Source organism: Lynx canadensis, chromosome B2, assembly GCF_007474595.2.
Source record: "Lynx canadensis isolate LIC74 chromosome B2, mLynCan4.pri.v2, whole genome shotgun sequence".
In the NCBI taxonomy this organism is placed as follows: Eukaryota; Metazoa; Chordata; class Mammalia; order Carnivora; family Felidae; genus Lynx; species Lynx canadensis.
In genome coordinates, this window is record NC_044307.1 from 41131983 (window position 1) to 41151449 (window position 19467).

Genomic DNA, 19467 nt, shown 5'->3' on the forward strand with positions numbered 1-19467 from the left:
ATCTCTTGACCATTGGTTTCTCAACTAGAAAAGATGTTGCTTTTCTTCCTTAGAAGTATATTTTTGAGGTGCCTGGGTGGCTCAGTTGGTTAAGCGTCTGACTTCAGCTCAGGTCATGATCTCGTGGTTCGTGGGTTCGGGCCCTGCTCAGGCTCTGTGCTGACAGCTCGGAGCCTGGAGCCTGCTTTGGATTCTGTGTCTCCCTCTCTCTCTGCCCCTCTCCCGCTTGTACACTTTCTCAAAAATAAGCATAAAATAGGGGCTCCTGGGTGGCTCAGTCGGTTGAGCGTCCGACTTCGGCTCAGGTCACGATCTCACAGTTCGTGAGTTCGAGCCCCGCGTCGAGTTCTGTGCTGACAGCTCAGAGCCTGGAGCCTGCTTCACATTCTGTGTCTCCCTCTCTCTGCCCCTTCCCTGCTCATGCTGTGTCTCTCTCTGTCTCAAAAATAAACAAACATTAAAAAAAAATTTTTTTTAATAAATAAACATAATATATATATATATATATTTTTTTTTTTTTTTTTAAAGAAGTACACTTTTAACCCTGAAGTACTTTAGAAAGGTTGGTAGGTAAATTTTACAGCTTCCAATTATAGGAATTACTCTTAGAATTTGAATTTATTGATATATGTTTATACATATATATCTGACTATAGATACCATGTTTCTGCTCAGGGTGATGGGTCACACAGAACACCCTTGACAGTCATAAAAGAATGAGTGCACTAGGGTCAGTTAAGTGAGTGTCTGGCTTCTGTGTTGCATATTGGATTGCTGTGAGGATTACAGGAGATGGTTTGATATATGTGAAAGACTTCTGCCGCTCAGATCATCAAAACCACATGTGTGGAATATGTACCTATCTGGAGTCCACTGTTTTATGATTAAATGGAAACTTCTTAGGCTCATTGATGAAACTCATACACTTTTTATTGCAGCCCTATGGTTTCAGATACGACACTTACAGCATTGGGCCCAGCACAAACTCAGGTCCCTGAACAGAGACAGTTTGTTACCTGTATATTGTGTCAAGAGGAGCAAGAGGTGAAGGTGGAAAGCAAGGCAATGGTCCTGGCAGCATTTGTTCAAAGATCAACTGTATTATCAAAAAACAGGAGTAAATTCATTCAGGATCCAGGTAAGTCATTCAAAGCTAGATCCTCTCCTCCCCCTTAATGACTGCCACTCAGGTGTGGCACAGAAATTTTATTAATCTAATAATAACTCTGTAGTGTTGGTGGTGTCTTAGGCAGCCTTACCATAGGCAGAAATTTTCCAGTTGACAGATGTGGAAACACTCCAGAAGGTTAACTATCAGTCCTGAATTACATAGCTGGTAAATAACAGATTCAAAAAAAAGCTTTTCTTTGTGATAGAACATTAACATACTTGGTACTTAACAGTCTTTCCCATTCTTTAGCACACTTGTAAAGTCCTAGTAATTAGTTGGCACCCTGAAATAATAATAATTTTGTCTCATGGATCGATCCAAAATGGAACCTCTTGGGAATGGTTGTGTGAGTTACATATGTGAGAAGCAGTCCTTGAGCCAGATTGTGATGTGAAGTAGTGATAATATCACGGATAGCGTTCCCCAGAAAGCAGATTCTTGAAGTAGAGATTACCGTGCAAGACATTTGCTTGGAAGAGCCTTGGAATCAACATCTCTGGATGGAGAGGAGGGAAGCAGGTTTGGGCAAAGGGAGAAGGTGAGCTTCAATGCAGTCCCCCAAAGACCTCTTCCTACCCTATGGGAACTCTGGAGCTGGATGGCCCTTTGGAGGTGTCCTGAGTTGGAGCGAGGGGGACTGGTCTTTAAACCCCAACACTGATCAGTGACTGGTTGTGGGCCATCTCTGGAAAGAGGTGTGACTTTGAGTGAAGCAGTTGTCCCTTAAAGAGGAATAACAATTAAGTGCCCCCTTCCAACTGCTGAGGAACGAGTAGGCCATTCATTCCTCCAGGGGCATCTAAGCTGCACATTATTGTTTCCATCACAGACACTTTAATATCAATACTCTTAGATTTGTTTCTATGTGCATATGCCTCAAGACTTCCAGTAAACTTCTTGAGAGTAGAAGCTGTGTCTTAGGAATTTGCAAAACACTTATTTAGCAAGTGCCTTTTACATTGTAGAATTGAAAGCCCACTTATAGGATAGCCTTTTCTCCATAAGGAAAGTCTTCACAGTGTGGATCTCAAGCACCTAGTTGAGAAAGACTGATGTGCTTCATCTTAAAAAATGATCATTTCAACTAAGCGGTTTATAAATTTCATTCTAGGCCAAAGATAAAATTATCAATTTTATTTAATTAGTTCTTTTGTGAAGAAAAAACTTGGGCTGTCTATAAGCAGGTTTTCCAAATGCTTTCACAATTTATATCAGAAAAGATTGTATTTATGCTGTGACATTTGCACTGTTCTGGTATATAAGCCAAACTGAAACTTGAGTAATTGTTTGTAGAATGTTGTGCAATTTCTAAGATTACTAATTTACATAGAGAATTCCAAAAATTCCAAAAGCAGCCAGGCACCCATCTTATGTTTATATTCATGTTTTTATCTCCTTTGAATATAAAAAATTAGCACCAGAATGGAAGGCTCTGTCTGAATTACTCTCTTTCCCATCTGGGCTGCTGTCCTGGACATTTTGCTCCCCCTTTGGCTCTCCTTTGTGACTCTCCTTTGCATTAGTGTATTTAGGCAGACTCTCCCCTAGGGGGCGCCTCATTGCTGCCACAACACCTTTACTGTGACCCAGGTGTCCTAAAGTATTAAAGACAGCCCAGTGAAGAATATTCCTCTTACCAGCTCAGGGCTTTTGGAGGGAATGGGAGTCTCTCAGTGCCCTGAAAGTGTGGAATGTTCAGAAGATTGGATGTACATAATACAGAACTCCAGTTTCAGTTAACAATTCAGGGATGTTTAATTTGCTCAGGATGATGAAAATTAGAGTCTTGCTTTCTCAATAATCCAGGGTCTTAAATAAATTACTAGTATCTCAAAGGAATAAACTAGCATTCCATTTCAAGTATGTGACCCCATATCAAGGATTTCACAATTTAAAGTTGTACATTTGTTATAGGAAGATTAAATGCTTGGTTTGTTTTGTTTTGTTTTGTTTTTTGTTTGTTTGTTTTGTAATGCAGAAAAATATGATCCATTATTCATGCACCCTGATCTGTCTTGCGGAACACACACTGGTAGCTGTGGGCACATTATGCATGCCCATTGTTGGCAAAGGTAATTTATATTCTTAATATTAGTCAAGAGAAGCTTATCCGAAGGCTCGAAATTAACTTTTTAAATAAAGGAAATTTCATTCTAGAGAAAGGGAGAAAGAACTAAAGATGGTAAAGGAAAAACTGTATCACTGCCTGATAACAAAACTGAGTTGCTTTGTCATACGTGTTAAAGGAGTGACTTAGAAGCTTCATAGTATATCAGCTATATCTTTTAATATGGGGATCTGTGTGACCTAACAAACTGGATGAAGAACAAGATTTTTACGGTGGCATAAACCCTAGATGAGTAGTGTCTTCCCAGGGTGTGCACTCTTGATTCTAAAGGTGTTAGTAACTTGCCTTGTTACTTCCTGAGATTGTCGTGGCTCCCCGAACTAAGATGGAATCACCTTGAATTTGCTCTACTTTGGTACTTTCTATGCTTCTGCAAAACCAGCAAATCAGTATGATTATTCTGGCACTGTGCTCATTGAATGATCATGTACTTCCTCTAACAAGTAGCCACCAGCCCTGGGGAAGTGACAAGACAGCACAGGGACCAAGAAATTTGAAGATGTAAATTCTTGTATTGTGGAAACAAATTAGTTAAAACGTTGAAGCTTGTGGCTCTCATTGAAAAGAATTACCGTTGTTTTTGATACCTCATGTTCTCTAATTGTAAAGGTATTTTGATTCCGTTCAAGCTAAAGAACAGCGAAGGCAACAGAGATTACGCTTACATACAAGCTATGATGTAGAAAACGGAGAATTCCTCTGTCCCCTTTGTGAGTGTTTGAGTAATACTGTTATTCCTCTGCTGCTTCCTCCGAGAAATATTTTTAACAGGTAAGTTTGGGCTCATAAAACCTTTGTATTTAAGCAGTAGTTTCCTTTGAAGATAATGAGATAATTAAACCAGGGTGGGGGAAAAATCACTCTAGGTAATTGCATAATGTTGTCCAGATACTTTTTTATTTAGTCATTTCTTCTGGTAGACCAATGAAATAAGATTTTGGTTTTTAGAAAGAAACGGGCCAACATTTTGTAGTTTCTTGGTCATCCATGTACATCATAGAAGGTATAAAATTCCTGTGTGTTTATGAAAACTGTCTCCTTTGTTTCTAGGAGCCTACTTTAAATATTTTCCTCATACTTTGCAAGAGATGCCCAGGAAATTGATAGGCAGTAGAGGAACTGCTCAAATTGACTTTATTGACTACTCTAACAGTTAAATATAATTTTTTACAATCTTTTGGCTGACAGTACACCCTGAGGAGTTGGTCCGATAAATGCAAATCTACTAATGTTTTAAAATGGAACATTTTTGTTATTTCATAATCTCTAGGGTTCTTCTAGTTAATAGAAGCGTTGGGCATTGTTATTTCAGATGTGAATTCAATACTGTCTGCTATTCAAATCTGGTTTTTATTTACCCGTTTAGAATTGTGCTGTCTACCTTACATGCACAAATACTGATTCAAGTTTTGTGAATATGAATCAACTGTTAATTTCTGTGCTATGTGGATTCAATTCAAAATGAAGTTCTTTTCAATTTTAGGAATTCAAACTATGGTGTCTTAGTTTATGCTAGCACAAAATCTTCTTAAAATGCTATTCGATTTGAGTGTAAGCTCCTACTTTTTAATCATAACAGAATATCATGGTGACCTAATCTGCCTTTGAACTGAAAAATTAATCATTATTAGATTAATGCACATAAAAAGAAAAAAATTACCTTTGTTGTGTTTTACCCATCCCATGAAGGTCAATTACAACGTAGTCATGAAGAACACAGGCTTTTTTGGAGTCTGATATACCTGGATTTGAATGCCAGATCTGTCCTCTGTGTGGCCTTAGTCAAGTTTCATAGCTCTCAACCTCAATTTCCTCATCTGTAAAGTAGGGAAAATAATGTAACCTGTTTCATAAGATTATTGTGAGGATTAATTCTAATACTGTAAAATGCTTGTTAAGTGCCATATGTTAAACACTCAGTAAATACTAGTGGTGGTACTGTAAGTGTGCTGTTTAAGAAATATTAGCAAATTCCAGTATTGTGAAAAAAGACATTTTTGACAAATAGTGTTATTAGCATCATAGTGACAGATAATACATTTTCATTTCCATTGGCAGGTAACTATTCTTATTTTTTTAAGGCAACAAATTTCCCCCTAGCTTTTTTTTTTATATATATTTGAAGTGTGTTTAAATTATTAGGTCCATGATCATTTAAAGAATCTTTTTGTGTCATAAACTAAGCAACAGCAACAGGATACTAAACAGTCTGTATAATCTTTTCTAGCAGGTTAAGTATTTCAGACCAACCAAAACTGACTCAGTGGATTAGAACAATATCTCAGCAAATAAAAGCATTACAGGTTCTTAGGAAAGAAGAAAGTACTCCTAGTAAGTTCTGATAACTTGCTTTCATTTTTCCCCTAAAGTCTGAAATTATTGGAAAATGTAGTTTCAGAAGAAACTATTTAAGAATATTTCATTTTGGGGGAACCTGGGTGGCTCAGTTGGTTAAGCATCCGACTTCAGCTCAGGTCATGATCTCGCAGGTTGTGAGTTTGAGCCCCGTGTCGGGCTCTGTGCCTAGAGCCTTCTTTGTATTCTGTGTCTCCCTCTCTCTCTGATCCTACCCCACTCATGCTCTGTCTCTCTCTCTTTTTCTCTCTCTCTCTCTCTCTCAAAAATAAACATTGAGATAGCTTACAAAAAAAAAAAAAAAGAATATTTTATTTTAAGTAGACTCCATGCCCAACATGGGGCTTGAACTCATGACCGTGAGATCAAGAGTCTCATGGCCTACCAGCTGAGCCAGCTAGGCACCCCTATTTAAGAATATTTTAAAAGTGAAACTTCTCATCTTAAAATTTGACTTATTTCCCCTCCCCTTTTTTTTGAGTGAGAGCACATGAGCCGAATTGAGGGGCAGAGGGAGAGAGAGAGAGCGTGTGTGTGAGAATCTTAAGCAAGCTCCGTGCTTAGTGCAGATCCCGATGCAGGACTCAATCCCATGACCCCAGGGGATCATGACCTGAGCTTACATCAAGAGTCGGACATTCAACATAAATACTTTTCACTTCTTCCCCCATTTTATTGAAGAGTTTCTGGGGGTGGGGAATGTAACTGAGTATTGCAGAGCCAGCTGTGGTTCTTGGTGGACTGACTCACTTTATTGTTGGCATTACCAAAGACCTCCCAAGTTTCATAAACATGTACTGCACTTAACGACCTGTGCTAAAGCCATCTGAGCAGAATTTATACCATTGGTTTTTATAGAAACAAAACAACATACTCTCCTTACCTTCCCTAGCTGTGTTCTGGTGGCTATAATATTAGGAAAAGTGTAGTTGATCACAGAAGGTGCCTTGGTTAATCAACAATAGTATTTCTCATTCTCTGAATGTATCTCGTACCAGTCTTTATTAATGGAAATTTTTCCTGTCATTTTTTAAATTTCTTTGACCTATATTCAGAATAAAATTTATGAGTGACATTTATAGAAATGCTGTAGACTGATGAATAATAATGTAAAATGCTTATTTCTGTCTAGATACTGCTTCTTCAAAGAATTCAGAAAATCTAGATGAATTACAGCTTCCTGAAGGGTTTAGGCCTGATTTTCATCCTAAGTGAGTATATTATTTTATTTCTTTTAAATTTGTTCCACTTGAAGTGAAAAATATAGTGGTTAGAATATGATTTGTCAAGCTAGGGAGCAAAATATTATGGAACATTGATCTTGAAATCTGAGGTTTAAGCATTACATGATATTTATTGCGAGTTTATTGATAGAAACCAGTAAAGTGTAAATTCTAGAGCTAGACTGCTTGATTCAATTCCCAGCAGCACTACTTACAAGCTGGGTGACTTTTTTCAAATTGCTTGACTTCTGTGTACCTCAGTTTCCTCATCTGTAAAGTACAAGTACTAATATCTATCTCATAAGTGTTGTGACATAATACATGTAAAGCCACCTGGATGCTGTCCCTGGCATAGTAACTCAAGAAAAACAGTACTGCAGGAGTGTTGATGCATAGGGGCACTACTTGCACCCCAATGTTTATAGCAGCACTTTCAACAGTAGCCAAATTATGGAAAGAGCCTAAATGTCCACTAACTGACTAATGGGTAAAGAAGATGTCATTTATATACACAATGGAATACTACTTGGCAATGAGAAAGAATGAAAACTGGCCATTTGTAGCAACGTGGGTGGAACTGGAGAGTGTTCTGCTAAGTGAAATAAGTCACGCAGAGGAAGACAGATACCATATGTTTTCACTCATATGTGGATCCTGAGAAACTTAACAGAAGACCATGGGGGAGGGGAAAGGGGAGGGAAGTTACCGAGAGGGAGGGAAGCAAACCAGAAGAGACTTAAATACTGAGAACAAACTCTGAGGGTTGATGGGCATTGAGGAGGGCACCTGTTGGGATGAGCGCTGGGTGTTGTATGGAAACCAATTTGACAATAAATTATATAAAAAATTTTTAAAAATAAAACTTAAGACAACTAGTTTAGCTTTGAATAAACATATAATAAAGACACGTAAACTTGAAGAAAAAAAAAACAGTACTAAAAAGCTTAAATAGAGAAAACATTATTTCTTTGCCTCCTACTTCCCCTACCCTCACCCCCATCGCCAGTCCTATGATTTGTTTGTTTCTTCCCCCATTTACTTCCATATATCTAGTTAAAATGCGTAGTTGACTGACTCTTGATTGATCATTTTTAAGCAGTTTTCTTTCTGTTGCCTGGCACTTTAGAATTCATCTCTTACCTCTGCCCTGTCTACTGCTCTTCACCGGTGTCCAAGTAGAGTTATTTCATAATTTTTAGTTAAATCAGTTGGCAGTTTTACATTATAATTATTTCTACTGGTAGAAGATACATGTTGTTATTTTATTTCCTTTCTTTTATATAATTGTCTCTTTCTGGTGGTTAATGATCACCTTATTTTTTTCATGTACTTGGTTTTCTATGTGTGTATTACTTCCCACCCCTGCCCCCCACCCATAGTGTAATAGATCTGTCAAATGTCTAGCAGTAGCTTTTGTAACTGCTCAGGTGCATGAGATGATCTTCTATCTTAGAACTTCCTCCCCCCAGCCTACCCCCCCCGCCCCCCCCCCACCCCCCCCCCCCCCCCCCCCCCCCCCGCCTCCCGGAGCCTCTCTCTGCCTGCACTGATCAGGACGAGGCACAGCTGTCACCCTGAGACTTCCCCTGGCCATGCCCCTCTTAATTTACTCCCTTGTTTTGCATAGGTGCACTCTCCAGCAGATTCCTAAGAAAGGGTGCCTGGGTATTAAATGTTCATGTCTGAAAATACATTTACTTATCCAGATGCTTAGTTTATGGCTAGGGTATAGAATTGTAGGTTAGAAGCAATTTTTCATCTAGATTTTGAAGGCATTGTTTTCTAAATTCTCGCCATCTGTCAAGAAATTAACATTATTCTGATTCCTGTTCCTTTGTAACTATTACTTCTGGAAACTGTTGGGATCTTCCCTTTAATTCCCAGTGCTCTAAAATTTTTCTGTGATGTTCCTTGGTATATGAATCTTTTTTTCACTCATTTTGCTTCATTTTCAGTAGACTCTGAAGATACATATCCTTCAGTTACGAGAATTGTTCTATATTTCTTAGACAATTTTCTCCTTTTGATTTTTCTGTTCTTTGAGATAGTCCTGCTGTTAGCTCTCTGTTGGCCCTCTTGGACTGATCCTCTGAGAAATTTATCTTGCAAGTTTGCTGGTTTCTATACTGTCTTTGTTATCTGTGCATTCTTTTTTTTCTACCGGTTTGTTTTGGTTTATCTCTTTGGTCTTTGATTCTTTCCTTAAATGTTTACTGGTCCTCGGGTGACTATTCAAGAATAAGTCACTGGAAAGCTCATTGGATACCTGGTGGGCAGGTTGAAATTTGCTGACCTGTAAACTTCACAGTGAAATGATCAGGCCCCCACCAGTCTTTTGTGTGGGATCCCCAAATGCCAATGTGTAAAACGGCTTCCCCCTGAGGATTCTTCACTGGAGAAACTAAAATCTATGGCAGTGGGTATGCATTGCCAATGTGCTTATGATGGAGAAAGAGGTCAAGGGTCCTTTTTTAAGATTCAGTATGTAGACTTTCACCAAATACCTTGTTTTCAGCCCTGGGCCTCCCCCCTGCCAACCACAATAAAGTATAACTCCTCTCACACAGGGATAGTTTGCATGTCTTTAATTCCTGCTTTGCACACACTATCTCTAAATAGTTTAAGTGGTTCAATTCCAACATAGCAAATGGCTGTTAAGAAACTAAACCATTTGAGGGGTGTCTGGGTGGCTCAGTCAGTTAAGCATCTGTCTCAGGTCATGATCTCATGGTTCATGGGTTCGAGCCCTGTGTCATGCTTTTAACATGCTGATAGCTCAGAGCCTGGAGCCTACTTCAGATTCTGTGTCTCCCTCTCTCTCTGCCCCTCCCCCTGCTAGCACCCTGTCTCTCTCTCTCTCTCTCTGTGTCTCTCAAAAATAAACATTAAAACAAAATAAAAAGAAACTAAACCATTTAATTAATGTGAGCACATTATTTTGAGCTAATTATATACATGTTCACTGCAGGAACCCCTATTCTGAGAGCATAAAAGAAATGCTAACAACATTTGGAACTGCTACTTACAAGGTGGGACTGAAGGTTCATCCCAATGAGGAGGATCCCCGTGTGCCCATAATGTGTTGGGGTAGTTGTGCATACACCATCCAAAGCATAGGTAAGAGATTTATAGTTGTGTCTTGCTGTAAATCACAAGTGTATGCTAAGATGCATTATGTGTAAGAGCCTGTATTTAAATGAGGTGTTTAAAGTGGCAACAGCATGAAGAAACAGCATAAAGATTTCAAAGCAGGCAGTGTATACTGACAAACCATTAGACTGATAGTTTATAAATTAAGCACAGCAACAGATAACTCATTTTGGTGGTGGTTATAGCTTCTTGTTGGTTGAGGGGTTGTGTTTTCATTTTTACTTTTTCATCCAGAGTTAATTCTTGTGAAACGACTTAAAGATTTCACAACCTGACAATATCGTGCTTTCAAACATGCATAACATCAGATTTATCATCTTAACCATTTTTAATCCGCAGAAAGAATTTTAAGTGATGAAGATAAACCATTATTTGGTCCTTTGCCTTGCAGACTGGTGAGTTGTTGGTTTATTCAGTGCACGGAGTGGTGGAGTGGGAATTCAGTGGGTCTGCTTGTCTGTAATCTGAAGAACTTGAACTGGTTGTTTAAGGATAGGTTCACTTCTTTCATAGTAAAACTCATTTTTAAATTTTTTTTTTAGTACGTTTATTTTATTTTTTTTTTCAATATATGAAGTTTATTGTCAAATTGGTTTCCATACAACACCCAATGCTCATCCCAAAAGGTGCCCTCCTCAATACCCATCACCCACCCCCCCACCCCCCATCAACCCTCAGTTTGTTCTCAGTTTTTAAGAGTCTCTTAAAACCCATTTTTTTATAATGATACAAGAATTCTTTATGATTTTCTTTTAAACAGAGTTGAGCTCTTTTCATCCAGAGATCTTAGTTAAAGACATGAAAAGTGGGAAAAAACTAAAAACCATTCTAGTTCTTGAATTTTTAATGCTGTAATTAGAAATATAAAACAGAACACACCCTCTACCACACTTGACTGCCTTTTATGAGCAACATGTAAATAAGATTAATGTCAAGACAGTATAGTTAATGCTGAGAAAAGTGAGGAAGGAATATACAAAGCTTGCTAATTTTTACTGTGTAGTTAGTATCACTGCCGGCTATTCAAGTTTCAAATCATAAAACTGCCCTTAAGAGCAAAATCATATCAATTTATTCATATAGTCCACCTGGGGAGATTAAAAAATGCCTAGGCTCTACATGGGTCAATTAAATTAGAGTCTCTGGAGAGACTCTGGAGAGTCTTCACCTCTGCTACAGTGCCCTCAGCAGACTCCTCCTCTTTATGATGGCTCTTCAAGCTTTGGCTTCCCTGGGAAACCTCAGAGCCATGCTCTGTGAGTGGGATATCCCTCTTCTGTGGTACTGCCTCCTTCAGTTGTCTCTTCCCCCATTCCTTCCCCTTCCTCTCTAGTCCCCACACACACACACATTCCTCCCCCTCCAGCCAGGGCTGTAGCTCCTTGAGTGCAGGAGGAGTGGGGTGAGTTTTCATTTTAAGATCCTCAAAACCAAGACTAATGCATAACAGGTCCTCAATACCTGTTGAACCAAACAACATTACAAAAAAATTGGAAAATAGAGAATGAAGCAGGAAAAAACTATCAACACACCACTTGTCTTTTTCATTAGTGTGTCTAAACTTGATTAATTTTGTTCCAGCTATATTCTGCACTTCACATCAAGGATTTTCTCATTGCTGCTGCCTAGTCCCCCTAACAGTTTTTGATGGTTGCAGACACCTTGATTTGTTACATCCATCTTCTTGCCCATAGTTTTCCCAGTATTTAGAGGATTTCCCACATTTTACAGCATCTCTTTAGAATAAATATAAAGAAATACTGCATCACATTCTTGAGAGTCTTTGTTGTTTACTATTTGTTTTGATGCATGTATCCTTTTCCATAGAGAACCAGCAGCTTGGCTGTAAGGAGGTAGCTTTGGTTTATTCTGCATACAATTAGATATTCCCCATTCCATTCATTCCATGTTAGAGACAGGTCATTACGGATGTCACGGATTCTGTGCCATACCAGCTAGAACGATCCTAGAGAGATCTCATGTGAATCCAGCTTTGCTTTGACTAGCTGTGCTTTGAACTAGGATTCCTGAAAGGAGAGAATTATAGTTGACCCTTGACAACACGGGTTTGAACTGAACAGGTTCACTTATATATGGTTTTTTAACATACATACATACGTATACACATACATATACAGTATATATATATATATACGTATAAACACATACAAAATGTGTATATAACACATACAGAAATGTGTTAATTGTTTATGTTATCAGTACGTATACATATATACACATACAAAATGTGTATATAACACATACAGAAATGTGTTAATCAACTGTTTATGTTACCAGTAAGGCTTCTAGTCAACAGTAGGCTATTAGTTGTTAAGTTTTGGGACAGTGACAAGTTATATGCAGGTTTTCAACTATGGGGGGAGCGTGGTTCAACTCCCCCAATCCCCACATTGTTCAAGGGATCAAACGTACTTCATATGCTGGCTTCTTTGTTAATTGCATCTATCTCTTTATTTCAGGATGACTGTCTTAGGTCACTAACAAGGTTTGCTGCAGCACATTGGACAGTGGCATCACTTTCAGTGGTTCAGAGACACTTCTGTAAACTTTTTGCATGTGAGTATTAACATGTGTACCATATATGTTACAGTAATTTCTCATCTGTGATTTCATTTTTGGTGGTGCAACTTTCTCCATTATGAAAAATATTTTGGTAATACTGTTTGCCTTATGTACAAGTTCTAGCTTATAAGTTCATATATATCTTATAAAGAGATGAATATAAACTAGGGTATATGCATTTTAAAAATAATGTAATGCTTATGTTGGCATATGAGGTGTGCTAATGTATTTTTCTTTAACCATTTAGCATTGGTGCCAGATGACAGCCATGGAGACCTTCCATGCATATTAGATATCGACATGTTTCATTTGTTGGTGGGTATCTTGTGACTTGTGTTTGAAGTTCTTTATCTTACTATATAATTATACCTTAGATTTGGTGAGTAGTGTAAAGGCAGACAGGAGAAGTTGTCATCTGTCATTCTTACTACTTCTGAGTATAGTTCTTTTCCAAAAGAAAATGTTAAGGAACGTAGTTGAGAGGCTTGACCTCTCTTATTTTGCTTTGTAACTGAGGTCAGTAATTTGACCTCGTTATGTTTTTAACCTATAAAGAAATAGAAGTAACACTAGTAATGTAAGGTCAGGCTGCTGCTGACCCATACAGTGTTTTGGGGCAGATGAATCCTGTGGTCATGTTACTTAGCAACAGACAGCCCTTTTTTGTGATTTAAGGAGAGCTGTTTCTTCTGAGCAGGTGCAGTCTGGTACCAAGGCACACCATTGGCCAAGCAGTGGGTGGCTCACTTTCAGCCCCACCTCAACTGGGTCCCCTTACATGGGACACTGAGTGCACCCCCACACATAGCAACCCCACGTGCTGTCCCCTTAACCTTTTGGGGCATCAGATTCTGAACCTTTAAGTTGGTTAGTACCTATCTCATATGATTGTGTCCGAACTCAATGGAAGGAGCAATGTGAAGAGCCTAGAGCAAGGTGTCCCTAGTAAATGTTAGCCATTGTTACTGTTTCCATTGCTCCTGTGAAGACCACCACCACTAGCACCACTCATCTAGGCAGCAGGAGGCTAACGAGAGAACTGGCATCTACTGTACCTGACCGTTTTCACATCCATTCTCAGTTAGCCCTTATATCCTTACTGCTGTGGTATTAAGAACATATATATATTATCTCTAGTTTACCTGCAGGGAAACTGAGGCTCAAGGTGTTATCTAAAAAGCTCATAAAAAGAGCTGGGATTCATATCTAGATTTTTGTATATCTCAAATCCGTGTTTTTTTCCACTACTTACTCCCTAGAAAGATTTCAAGTGTTACCTTTATTACTACTAATAAGGTCAGTATTAGGGAATCACTGGGCCTGTGAAATGATGGTGCTTGTGAAGAGCCCATTAGTCTGTATGTCATTTCATTTCGCCAGTCCCAGTGGAATTTCTAAGATGTGTACCCTTTAAGAACAACGATTCTGGGGGGGGGGGGGGGGGGGGGCAGGGGGCTGAGCTCCGAAGGAGATCATGTTAAGAAACTGGAAATGTCTTCAGCCGTGGAAGGAAAGGTGACCTGTCTGACCATCGGCATCTGGTATCTAGGTGGGCTTGGTGCTCGCTTTCCCCGCGTTGCAGTGTCAGGATTTTTCTGGGATCGGCCTTGGCACTGGAGACCTTCACATTTTCCATCTGGTCACTATGGCACACATCGTACAGATCTTACTTACCTCGTGTACAGGTAACTCCTCTTTGTCAGATTCTTGAAGGAGGAAGTACTTGAGTTTTCTCGATTAAACAAAAAAAAGAAGAGGAAGAGGTGCCTAGGTGAGAATAATGCGTAGATTATAATTAGGCTACTTCTTTTTGCTGTTCACCCTCATGGGGAAAGTTTTCAAACAAATTCCTTTCTCCTATTAAAATCCCCTAGCAGTGTGACTGTTCTTACTCTTTATTTCATAAGTTTAGCTAATAGTTGAGTGCCACAGAATTGTTTAGCTGATTTTACTCACAGCCTGCTGCCTGGCACGCTGAAGTACATTGGCTTCCTCTCCTAAAGCCTACTGGCTCCTCGTTAGGACAGAGAGTGACGCTGCTCACACCCGAGGGGTTAAAGTTCTTTGTATTTTGTGCACGGATTTTCATGTATGTGTTAAGCGCGTGAATATATGTGAGTGCTGAAATAATGCGGTCATTCATCCATTTAATAAGCAGATATGGAGTACTGATATTTCCATATGTTTCAGAAGAGAATGGCATGGAACAAGAAAATCCTGCCGGTGAAGAAGAATCAGCAGTTCTTGCTTTGTATAAAACACTTCACCAGTGCACAGGAAGGTGAGGTCATAATCCTTACATGATAACAGTTTCCCAAATATGAGTAGGTGATAGCATGAAAACGGAATTCATTTGTTAAAAAAAGGGAAATTGCTGCCTGTTGACATGTTTAAAAGAGAAGATGAGGAAGTGATCCCCAGGACTTCTAAAAATATTTTTTTAACTTTTTTTTTTTTTTTTTTTTTTAATTATTTTTGAGAGAGAGTGTGAGCCGGGGAGGGGCAGAGAGAGAGAGAGAGAGGCACAGAATCCGAAGCAGGCTCCAGGCTCTGGGCTGTCAGCACAGAGCCCAATGCGGGGCTCGAACCCACGAACCATGAGATTGTGACCTGAGCCGAAGTCGGACGCTTAACCTACTGAGCCATCCAGGCACCCCAAGAAATTTTAATATACTAACATGATTGGAAGTCACTGAGAAAGGAGTAATATGCAGAGCTTCCCACATGTATTTGGCCACGGAACCTTCTTTTGCTCAGAGGATCTGGCAAAGTACTATTCTAAAGTATATGTTGTCTTGTTAGGAATTTTTTTTTTTTTTTTTAAATGTTTATTGTTGAGAGAGACGAAGAGAGCGGGAGAGGTACAGAGAGAGGGAGACACAGAATCTGAAGCAGGCTCCAGGCTCCCAGCTGTCAGCACAGAGCCTGACGCAGGGCTTGAACTCACCACGAGATCATGACCTGAGCTGAAGTTGGACGCTTAACCAAGTGAGCCACCCAGGCACCCCAGGTATTTTTAAAGTAATATGTAGGACTGGCCAGAGTGCAAGGGAATTATTAGAAATCCATGTATTGTTGGAGTCATTGTGATTTGTTACAGCAGTTTCCTTAGCTTTTTAACAGTGTCTGTTAAACAGGTCATAATCTCATGGTTTGTGAGCTTGAGCCCCACATCGGGCTCACTACTGTCAGCACAGAGCCTGCTTCAGATCCTCTGTCCCCCTCTCTCTGCCCCTCCCTTGCTTGCATATGTGTGCGCGCGCGCTCTCTCTCTCTCTCTCTCTCTCTCTCTCTCTCTCTCTGAAAAATAAACATTAAAAAAAAATGTATGCCAAGGACCCTGATGTTTATTCTTGGACTGAGTTATCCCATTTCTGAGAATACATGCTAATAATGTATTATAAGAATAATGCTAATAATTCAACATATAGAAAAACCTACAGGCGGGGCGCCTGGGTGGCTCAGTTGGTTAAGTGACCGATTTCAGCTCAGGTCATGATCTCACGGTTTGTGGGTTCGAGCCCCTTGTCGGGCTCTGTGCTGACACCCGAGAGCCTGGAGCCTGCTTCAGATTCTGTGTCTCCCCCTCTCTCTGCCCCTCCCCTGCTCACGCTCTGTGTCTCTCTGTCTCTCAATAATAAATAAACATAAAAAAAAAAAAAAAGAAGAAAAACCTATAGGCATAAAGATGTACACTCTGATATTGTTATATTAGCAAAGAATTTAAAGCAATTGCAGTGCAGAGGAATAATTTGCTATAGATTATGTATTCCAGAATATTACAATCCTAAAAACAGTTATGGTTTATGATGTTCTGAAAAACAAGCTGATTTTAAATTTTATATGTTACAGTTAGAGCTATGTAAGACATAAATGAGTGTGAAAATAGTTTGCCAGAATAATAGTGTTGATAAAAGGTTCTAGAATAGTGGATAGTTTTTTATTTCACAGATATTCTGTCTATATAGCTATATTACTTTCATAAAAAATTTTTTAATGTTTATTTATTTTGAGAGAGAGCACAAGCAGGGAAGGGGCAGAGAGAAAGAGACAGAATCCTAAGCAAGTTCTCACTGTCAGCACGGAGCCAATGCAGTCCTCGATCTCACGAACATTAAGAGTCGGACGCTTAACCAACTGAGCCACCCAGGCACCCCTACTTTTATAAATTTTAATAACAGCATTGAAGGCTATAGCATTATTTATACCAGACATCCTGTAATGGGGCTGCCCACTTTTTTAAGCCTCTGTTCCACTGATGCCAAATAGCAGTTGTCCCTGTTCTCATACTGTTCCAAAACTAGAATGACCTTTTCTCATTAGGTTTCCCAATTATTTTTCTCTTTTTAGTGCCTTGAGAGAAACACCGTCTGGCTGGCATCTGTGGAGGAATGTCAGAAATGGAATAATGCCATTCCTGAAGTGTTCTGCTTTGTTTTTTCATTACCTAAATGGAGTTCCTTCCCCACCTGAAATTCAAGGTAATTTCTACTTTCTTTCAAAGTGTGAGAAAGGTATGTAGTTACATACTTTCACTCCAGCAGTTTATAATTAAGGTGCCTTATCAAAATGAAAACTTAGAACGTAGCTAATTGACTGTGGTGATGTGCACCATTATAGAATAAAAATGCATATTTATGTATAGGTCTGATTTTATTTGGATCTCAGTAGTAAGTGTACTATTTTTGTACATTATTTTGTCCTATTTTTGTACATTTACATGTACAATACATTCATTTGGCTTTCGGATGTTAAAATGTTCAATTTTATGTTACTTGTAACCTGGGTTCTTCAGATAATAAAAGAGGAAAACTCACAACGTCAAATGTTTCTTGACTTGAAATGTGTGGCATTAATGTTCAGAATACCCCTAATTACGCATATGTGATTTTAATGTAGGAATTCATTTGCTATTTTCAGTTGATTCCTATGTTCTGTTTTGATTCATTTCACAAAAGTGTAGTACAAAGGCAGACTTGAAGTTTATGGTCTTTGTACCTCATAGTGCCTGGCGCAGGGCCTGGGGAGCCGCACGTAAGGCTGCCCTCTCAAAGTCCGTTGACCAGCAGCTTTGTCCAATGAATAGTGTAGACTTCCTAATCATTTGCAACGATGATTAAAGACAGTGCTTAAATCCATCTCTCATGATAAAATCATCTCCTGTTTCTGCACCGCTTTCTACTTTTCCAGAGCACCCGTGTGTTATGACTGTCACTTAATGCTCACACATAACCCCAGTGAGGTAGATCGTGCTGGTCACCATTTTGCAAACGGCAAAACTGAGTTACCAAGAAATGGTGACCAGTTTGGCGTGGGAGTTGTCTGGCTCCACTCTCAGCTGTGTCATTTCCTGTGGACCCCTTCCACGTGCCCTCTTGTGAACTTCTACCAGTTATGTATCTAGTAATTCAAACTCTTTCATTGTGCCCCCCCCCCCTTTTTTTTTTTCTTTAAGCTCTGCTCTTGTTTACTCTCCTACAGGATCTACTCTTAGTTGTTATATGCATCACTCTTTTCTTCTCCATTTGCAGTTTCTGGAACAAGCCATTTTGAACATTTGTGTAACTACCTTTCCCTGCCAAACAACCTCATTTGCCTTTTTCAAGAAAACAATGAGATAACAAAATTACTGATTGAAAGGTAATGATTACACACTCTTCTTCCATTAGATTGAATAGTTCTAAGGAAACAAACTTAGATTTATCACATATTACAAAATTCTCAGATAGTGAGCCTGTGTGATCGATCAGTCTGTGTGATTTATTCTATAATGATTCTGTAATGATTAGGCCTTCTTAGTTAACAATTTACCTTTGTGGTTAGGTTTTTGCCAAGCTAGTGAACAGCATAAGCAGATTTGTTTAGAAGGAGAGTAGTGGTAGAAATGTTTATTTCCTTATATTAACTTACTTGTTAAGGATTCTGTCGTGTAGATTTTTGGAACTGAAAAACCTTGAGGGTTATCTAGTCCAGTACCCTCACTTTATATTCGAGAAAATTGAAGTCTAGAGAAAGTTACTTGTCAATCATGTCAAGTTAGTTAAGATGAAAATTTGGCTCTTTTACCCATAGAATGGGAAATATTGGCAAGTCATATATCTGATACAGGATTAGTATTCAGAATGTATGAATATATGGCCAGAATTCTTACATCCCAACAAAAACTCAACTACCCATTTTTTTAATGTTTATTTATTTATTTTGAGAGAGAGCACGAGCCAGGGAGGGGCAGAGAAAGGGAGAGAGTCCCAAGCAGGCTCCGTACTGTCATCATGGAGCCCGACCCAGGGCTCGAACCCACAAACTGTGAGACCATGACCTGAGCCCAAATCAAGAGTTGAGCCACTCAGGTGCTCCAAAGCAACTACCCATTTAAATAGAAGCAAAGGAGTTCTCCAGAGAAGATACACAAATGGCCAATTAAGCACACAAAAAGATGCTCAACAGCACCGGTCATTATGGAAACAAAAAAAGAACCACAGTGAGGTACTACTTCACACCTATTAGGATGGCTATAATCAGAAGGCAGACAACAATAATACATGTTGATTGGTGAGGATGTCAATAAATTGAAATCCATGTGCATTGCTGATAGGAATAGAAAATAGCACAGCTGCTCTGGAAAATAATATGGCAGTTCCTCAAAGAGTTAAACATAGAATTATCATATGATCCAACAATTTAACTTCTAGGTATATATTGCAAAAGAATTTCAAACAAAGACTCAAGTAGATACTTGTACAACCATGTTCAGAGCAGCATTATTCTTGGGAGACAAAAGGTAGAGCAGCCTAATTGTCCAACAGCAGATGAGTAGGTAAATAATATGTAGTTTACATACAGTGAAATATTACTCA

The 19467-nt window shown here is 39.0% G+C and overlaps 1 protein-coding gene across 1 annotated transcript in view; it reads left to right on the plus strand.

The window, feature by feature from the left end:
* The window catches only part of UBR2 (ubiquitin protein ligase E3 component n-recognin 2), a 124601-nt gene that overhangs the window by 94664 nt on the left and 10470 nt on the right, over nt 1–19467 (plus strand). The window contains 13 exon segments of the mRNA XM_030315521.1: nt 939–1138; nt 3150–3243; nt 3909–4070; nt 5527–5630; nt 6787–6865; nt 9846–9994; nt 10367–10422; nt 12508–12604; nt 12858–12925; nt 14160–14295; nt 14801–14891; nt 16961–17091; nt 18142–18250. Of these exon segments, the coding sequence (XP_030171381.1) occupies nt 939–1138; nt 3150–3243; nt 3909–4070; nt 5527–5630; nt 6787–6865; nt 9846–9994; nt 10367–10422; nt 12508–12604; nt 12858–12925; nt 14160–14295; nt 14801–14891; nt 16961–17091; nt 18142–18250 (1476 nt within the window).